Here is an 8,204-nt window from a genome sequence, read left to right as displayed (position 1 = left end):
TGCCCAACCCTGTTCCTGGAGATCTTCCTACCTCCAGACTTTAGTTCCAGCCCTGCTCCAACACAGCTGTCTTTAATTATCAAGTACTACCTAAACGATTAATTGGCTGGTTCAGGTGTGTTTGGTCAGGGTTGGAGCTGAACTTTGTAGGATGGTAGATCTCCAAGAACATGGTTGGGCACCCCATATAGATCAAAAGGCCATGACACCGTTCTTTGTTCTGAATGAATTTCTTCCCAAATCATCCCTCCCTAACATTTTTATCTTGTTTTTATTCGTTGACAAAAATGTAAATAGATTTTCATCAAAAGCAGCTTTTGTTTTATTACAGTCTAATTTTTGTTAGTGAAAAAATGTCCTTGACAAAGCTTATGACAAATTATTCGTCAACAAAATTAACACTGCTAACTTTCGAACATTCACGAGATGTTCTCTAGTGAGAATATGCTAGTCTTTATTAACCCCCGGAGCCATGTAGGACACTTTTTATAATAAATGGATGCTCTTTATTTGACTTCTTTTGGACTATTGAAAAATAAAACCTATTCAATGCCATTATAAAGCATGGAAGAGCCAGGACATTTTTAAATATAACTCCAATTGGATTTGTCTGAAAGAAAAAAGTCATATACACCTAGGATGGCTTGAGGATGAGTAAATCATGGGTTCATTTTCATTTTAGGGTGAACTATCCCTTTAAATGATCATTCCATCCAGAAAACAAACCAAAAACGTTCTAAAAATGTTTTTTATTTTTTTATTTTTTTATCCACTATGATTTTTGTGCGATTTTTTTTTTTTTTTTTTGCATTTGCCATATATTATTTACATTTAAGGCAAATAATGGATATATTATATAACATCTTTATGCATCAGTATAAAAATACATGTACAAAAAATAAAATTGAATGTATACGTATCAAAAAGAAAACTTGACAAAACTAAAATGAAAAAACAATGTGTCCAATCAATCCTAAATCCATTCTTAGTCACTTCCGCTGGGCATACTGCCCCGTCGGCTCATCTGTAGCTCCATGATTCCAGTTCGGTTGACAGCGTTTTTCAAGTAATTGCGGAAGATAGAGCTGGAGAAGCAGTAGATGACCGGATCCAGAGCACTGTTTAGATAGGTGAAGGCTATAGACGTGGAAAACAACTGACTGGTGAACGTGTAAGCATCACAGTACTTAGGTCCAAGTTTTTTCAAATAGAGTGCCGTCAATCCTGAGCCGATGCTGGGGAAGAAGCAAAGGACAAAAACCCCAACGATCACCAGGACGGTCCGTATAGCCCTTTTACCTTTCTTGTCCTTGTCCATCTGGCGTGTACGTAGGATGCATGCAATACTCACAGAGCAGAAGACCAGGAGTAATAGAGGCAGAAAGAACTCTAAGATAAACACGGCCATATGCACTTGGATACCTAGCGATGGGTTCTCATAGTTGCTGAAGCTCCTACAAAGAGAGACGTTGCTTTTATCATCCAGAAGTTTGTTGGCCAACAAAGGGATCCTCAGAGATATCACAACTGCCCAGATGAAGCAGGCAATCCCAGCTGCTTGTTTTGTGCTTATGTAATTGATTTTGTGATGCGGATGGGCCACTTTAAAGTAGCGGTCAACAGCCACGGCCGTCATGAAGGCAATACTAGCCGAGCGGTTGACTGACAGCATGAATAGGTTGATCCGACACCAGGCGTCTCCAAATATCCAACTCTCGCCACGCACGAAGTTATCGATGCGGAAGGGAAGGCTGATGAGAAGCAGAAAGTCAGACAAAACCAGGTTGAAGAGGAACATGACGTTGGCCCTCCAAGTCCTGAGGGTTTTGCTGAAGACTAACAATGCCATAACATTGCCAGGCAGGCCGAGTAACAGCTCAATGATGAGTATAGGAGGAAGAGCGGATGCCACCAGGTTCTGAGTTGACGTACCGCAGTGATGCACAGTGTTATTGGATGTCATGGTAGTTCAACACTCGCTCGTTTCTGAAAATAGAGTTCAGAGTTTTGCGTTAACACAGTTCTGCAACAGAAGTTATGTCATGGTGGTCATGTATAGCAGGGATTTTACTTTGGTGGCACATTTTTAACTGGGTAAACTGGAACTGTTACAACACTCTTCACTCTCCTCTAGAAGTGGGAAGAAGTATAAACTTGTTGCGACAGTGTTTGCGGTGTGCAAGGAAGCGTGTCTTCCTGCGTAGTGTAAAATGCTGAAGCAATTGTTTTAGAGTAACAGCAGTTTCATAAAGTGTTGCATGAGCTTCTGCATGTGGAAATAATTTGACACCAAAACAAGTAGGCATTTTAACCCTCTGAATGATGCATGACGGCCACACAAGTTGAAGGTTTTTAGAAGATGTTTAACCTTTCAAGAACGGATGTCTAAACCACCATGCACGGTTTCCTTAAAAGGATAGTTCACCCAAAAATGAACTTTCTGTCATTATTAATTCATCCTCATGTTGTTTCAAACCTGTATCGGCCATTTTATAGAATGGTTTTCATTCAAATTTGTCTTTTTCAAATTGTCTAATATCCAAGGTACACATTTGTAGTAATTCTGCAGTTAGTTCTCATATTGTATTTTTCTGAAAGTTTTGGAATATTTGTCCTCTCCCCAAATTTGTCACTACTAAAACACAGTAATGATAATTTAGTTAGAAGGGTTATATTGACCTGAAACATTTTCAGAGGTGCTTCACGATGCCATAGAAAAACCTTTTTTGTCTTAATGGTTCCATAAACATCTGAAGAACCTTTCTGTTTCACAAAAGGTTCTTTGTGACGAAAGAAGGTTCTTCAGATTATAAAAAGTTAAGAAAGAGATGGTTCTTTAAAGAACCTTTGACTAAATGGTGATTTGTAGAACCAAAAATGGTTCTTCTATGGCATTGCTGTGAAGAACCTTTTAAAGCACCTTTATTTTTAAAAGTGTAAATCAATAACAGTTACTATTTAAACAATATTTGATTTATGAGATTTGTTGTGTTTTAAATCCAAATTTTCTTTGTAAAAGGCAAAAAATTGATCACAGTGGTTACAAATTTCATTAGGATTCATTAGTTTGAATACACATCAAACCAAAACTAATCATAACATTATAGTTGATAATTCAGTATACTTTATTTTTGACAAAACATCCCATGTTTCGGTCGTGACTGCACATTTTCGGTTTTAGTAGCAACCACATCACATTGCAGAATTTTAAACCACATACTAAAACACTACTAAAACATACTACAAATGCATAACTAAATTCAAATTTAGTTTATTCCCTTCGAAAATAAGATTATGGGTTCTCTTTTGTCACTACCAAGACAATGATTACATGTTTTGGTCGTGACTGTTATAGTAGTGACAATTTTATGGGATGATACCCAAAAAAACAAAGACGTCTTTATCGAAACTTCACCAAATATTGCGATCGTGGCTGTTTTAGTAGTGACAATTTTAGATATTTTTGAACCTATCTCAAAAATGCTGATCAGCACATGTTTAGCTATCACAGTTCTGAACAGTTCACATATAAAACTAAATGTTATGGAATAACTCTATAATTATAGAGGTGTTTGGTAGTGACATTCTTTAAAGTTACACACAGATTTTTCATACTTTTAAACACTTTTTTGTATCAAAAATATATTTTAAAAACTAACAGTTGCTGGTAGCCACTGACTTTTATAGTATTTATCCCCCGTCCCATGGAAGTCAGTGGCTACCACCAACTTCTCAAAATTCCAACATTCTTCAAAATATATTATTTTGTGCTCAACAGAAGAAAAAACCTATACAGATTTGGATTAACTTGAGGGTGAGAAATTTTTAGATGAAAACCATTGCTTGTTTTTCCTTGTATTCCATTTTTGTTTTCCTTATGGTTTCATAAATTATACGTCAACCGGTTAAAATATGTGCTAAGGATAAGAATCTATTGACTACCGACCAATATCTAAATGTTTTATGTGGTTCCAGACTTTTGTGGGGTTCCATAATGAAACCAATAATGTGTGTACCCAAGTATAGCATGCAAATATCTACACAGCGGAGTAGTTTCAACCATGAAACCAAAGCAGTCTGAATTCTGCTTTCTAGTTTAAATGTGTAAAGTTTTTACATACTATTTACACAGTCAGGTTCAGTGACTCTACATACTAAAAAAATCTGAAAATGGGTCTATAGTTTTTTCCTTCTGCCATGCTCCAATTAAAAAGTCATGTTTTGTTCTTTTTTGGGGGCAAGCGAGGTCAGGATTGCAGATAGCAGTTTCACAGCAGAAGGAAGAAAACTGATAGCTTGGTCTATAGCATACTTTCTAAAGTCAGAGAAAAAAATGTGAGCCTTATCATTTCTGTTTTAATGTCGGGGCAGTTTGTTTCCACAAAGTACAGACACTCATTTGAGCTTCTATGTAAGGAAACGGTAATGCAAACTCTCTTCAGGTATATTAAGTCCTTGCTTAGATCTTAGTTTGTTCAAAAACAGATTGTTCCATGCAATTTTATAGAGATTTTGCTGTTTAACATAACGTCCCAGCCTCTAACATTGACTTACAAGACCAACTTCACAGTTTTTATTTAGCACTTGTAGCACTTTAGCAAATACAGTCCTGTCATCATTAGCTACAGTTTATCATTTTATAAATATTTCTGCAAGAAAAGTTTCTCAAGACTTACCGGAGTTGACAGCTGCCTGTTTTGATGATTGTGTCTTGAGATACAAGCAGAGAGTGTGAAACAAGGTCTGGTCTGAGTGAAACGAACGCTCGGTAGTTGTCTCAAAGCAAGCTTCCTCTCTCTGAGTCATAATGACATGAAGTGCGTCTTACTTAATTGTGATGCGTTCTCAAATTTCCCCTACACTTGTCCTGTTTTAACAAGTCTTTCCATAATGCAGTGTGTAGAATAAGATAATGCAATAATGATTTTAATTATAAGGAAGTGCTGTTGGACAAACTATAGCAGCAGTTTCACAAACTGGTTGCATGCAAATATGCAACTTGGCATAAATCCATCTATTTCAAAAGGCATTTGAAGTATGTCCTAATCATAAGATCCATCTGTTTTAGTCCAAGTAGAATTTCTAAGGAAACTATGTGAGGCCAAAACTCCTTAAGAGAATAAAAAAGTGCGCTTTCCTCCACAAAAGACACTTTTATCAAAAATTGCTTTGACTTCAAAGAGTTGATGCCTGACTGGTTTTCTGATAAATTTTCATTAAGATGTAAGCAGAAAGTGTAAATAAAGTTCTCAGCTCAAGTTCAGTGTTCTTGTTTGAGAAAAGTGACTGCTCAGAGCTTGTCTCTTACAAGCTTCCTCTGCCTATGTGTGTCTCAGTGACATCAAGATGGCAAAGTGAAGTCATAGCCAATACTAATGCTTCTTTCTTTCTTTCTGAAAGTTCAGCAATATGAGGTCTGTGTTCAGTGCATAAGCAACAATTTTAAACTAACAGCAGTTAAGAATTGTGTGATATAAACTTGCAATTGTGACTTATAAAGTTTAAATCACACAATAAACTTTAGTTTTTTTCACAGAATTGCATTATATAAACACAACTGCGTCATATAAAGTCATAATTTCGAGTTTGTATCAGGCAATTCTGACTTTTTTCACAATTGCGAGTTTATATATTGCAATTATGTGTTTTCTTTTTACAATATTGCATTATATAAACACAATTGTGTGAAATAAAGTCATAATTTCGAGTTTATATCTGGCAATTCTGACGTTTTACCACAATTCCGAGTTTATATATTGCAATTCTGACATTCTCAGAACTGCATGACATAAACTCAAAATTGTGTGAAATAAAGTCATAATTGCGAGTTTGTTTTACAGTAGGTAATTCTGACTCTTTTTTTGCAATTACAAGTTTTTATCTCAGTATATTATATATGTATTATGTATTATATATACACAATTGCGTGAAAAAAAAATAGTCATAATTTCAAGTTTACATCAGGCAATTCTGACTTTTTTCACAATTAGGAGTTTAAATCTTGCAATTCTGACTTTCTCATAAATGCGGGTTTGTATCTAGCAATTCTGAGTTTTTTTTGTTACAGAATTGAATTCTGACAATTCTGAATATCTCAGAATTATGTGTTTCTCACTAATGCGAGTTTGTATTTTTTTTTTTTTTTTTTTTACAATATTGCATTATATAAACACAATTGTGTGAAATAAAGTCATAATTTTGAGTTTATGCCGAGTTGGTGTTACGCAATTCTGACTTTTTTTTCCGCAATTACGAGTTTATATTTCAGAATTCTGACTTTCTCACAAATGTAAGTTTGTATCTCACAACTCTTGAGTTTTTTTTTTTACAGAATTGCATTGTATAAACACAATTGCGTGAAATAAAGTCATAATTTCGAGTTTATATCAGGCAATACTCATTTTTTTTCGCAATTACGAGTTTATATCTTGCAATTCTGACTTTCTCATAATTGCATGACATGAACTCAAAATTGTGTGGAATAAAGTCATAATTTCGAGTTTATATCAGACAATTCTGACTTTTTTTTTCGCAATTACGAGTTTATATCTCAGAATTCTGACTTCCTCACAAATGCGAGTTTGTATCTCACAATTCTGAGTTTTTTTTACAGAATTGCATTATATAAAGGTGGGGTGGGGTCTCTTCGTTGACTGGTGTGCCTCCCATGGTGAGGACCCACAGAGATGCCCGATTGCAGTGGTGCTTTCCTTCCTGCAAGAGAAGTTGGAGTGCAGGCTGTCCCCTTCAACTCTCAAAGTGTACGTTGCCGCCATCACAGTGTATCACAATGCAGTAGATGGAGCATTCATCGGGAAGCACCAAATGGTCGTGAGGTTCCTGAGAGGTGCGAGAAGGGTTAATCCCCCTAGACCTCACCTCGTACCCTATTGGGATCTCTCCGTCGCACTTCAGGGCCTGCGGGGAGCCCCCTTCGAGCATCTGGTTTCAGTTGAGCTTAAATTCCTGTCACTTAAGACAGTGCTCCTGACCATGCTCTCCTCCATCAAGAGGGTAGGGGACCTACAAGCCTTCTCTGTCAACAAAGGGTGCCTGGAGTTCGGGCCGGCTGATTCTCACGTTATCTTGAGACCCCACTATGTGCCCTTTAGGGACCAGGTGGTGAACCTGTAAGCACTACCCCCGGAGGAGGCAGACCCGGCTGTTTGGAGCTTCAGACGCTCCGAGCATCTCTTTGTTTGCTACGGAGGACAGCAGAAGGGGAATGCTATCTCCAAGCAGAGATGGCCCATTGGGTGGTAGATGCCATCTCCCTGGCGTATAAGGGCCAGGGGGAGCCTAGGAGTTCGAGCTCACTCCACTCGTAGTGTTGCCTCCTCATATGCGTTGGCGCACGGTGCCTCGCTAGCAGACATCTGCAGAGCTGCGGGCTGGGCGACACCTAACACCTTCGCGAGATTCTACAATCTACGTGTCGAGCCCGTGTCCTCCCATGTGTTAAGGTAACATCAGGTAATCGGCGGGAGGCCGGCATGTGTCGGCTTGCTGCGCCATTCCCACGGGATCCTTGCTCTATTTTCCCAGAATGTTCCCTCCGGTGAACCCTGGGTCCTCCATGCCCCGCAGTCAGGACTAGATGCGGAGTAGTCCGCGACTGTGCTCCGACTGGGTCTCCCTCGCCCAGAAGGTTGTGGCAACATGTCACAGTATTCTTCCACAGTCAGCCAGAAGGCTGTTTCCCTTCATATATCTATAACCAGAATATATATATTTTATTGTCTCTATTCCACATGCCTAAACCACATGTGCTCCGCCCCCAACCCATGCTTCAGTGTGTCTGGCACCCCTGTGGGGCCCCACCTATTGGCCCCCTGGGTGTTAGGAAGGTTACGTATTGATTCCACTGTCTGACACATCCGCCTGTCAGCACTGGTCTCTTGCGTAACGCGGCCTTAGGGCTGTGGCCTTTTCCATGGGTCTGTTCCCATATGTAACGTCGCAGTGAAATGACTGAAGGGGAACGTCTAGGTTACGTACGTAATCCTCGTTCCATGAAGGAGGGAACGGAGACGTTACATCTCCTTGACACAGCTCTAGGATGCCAGGCTGCAGCTCAGTGGATGCACGCCGCCATCTTATATACCCGTATGTACGGGGGAGTGGCATTGCATGCAAATTCCACTCGCTAATGTTCATTGGCCTTTTCTGTAAAGCTCAGAGGTGATTGGTCACTCAAGCGAGTT

The 8,204-nt window shown here is 38.8% G+C and overlaps 1 protein-coding gene across 1 annotated transcript; it reads right to left on the bottom strand.

The window, feature by feature from the left end:
• Positions 1-780: 780 nt before the first annotated feature.
• On the bottom strand, positions 781-4,794 carry hcar1-3 (hydroxycarboxylic acid receptor 1-3). Its single transcript, XM_073835224.1, has 2 exons — positions 4,677-4,794; positions 781-1,986 (listed from the first exon to the last, which is right to left on the bottom strand). Exon 2 carries the CDS (start codon positions 1,961-1,963, stop codon positions 986-988), a length of 978 nt encoding a protein of 325 aa, XP_073691325.1. The 5' UTR covers positions 1,964-1,986; positions 4,677-4,794; the 3' UTR covers positions 781-985.
• Between the last annotated feature and the right edge of the window lie 3,410 nt (positions 4,795-8,204).

The sequence above is a fragment of the Garra rufa genome, chromosome 2, assembly GCF_049309525.1.
Source record: "Garra rufa chromosome 2, GarRuf1.0, whole genome shotgun sequence".
Taxonomy (NCBI): Eukaryota; Metazoa; Chordata; class Actinopteri; order Cypriniformes; family Cyprinidae; genus Garra; species Garra rufa.
Note: the sequence above shows the minus strand (reverse complement) of the source record. Positions and strands in the feature narration are given on the sequence as shown.

Coding starts and splice junctions, on each gene's coding strand:
- hcar1-3 (XM_073835224.1), bottom strand. CDS start 1,963: ATGACATCCAATAACACTGTGCATCACTGCGGTACGTCAACTCAGAAC.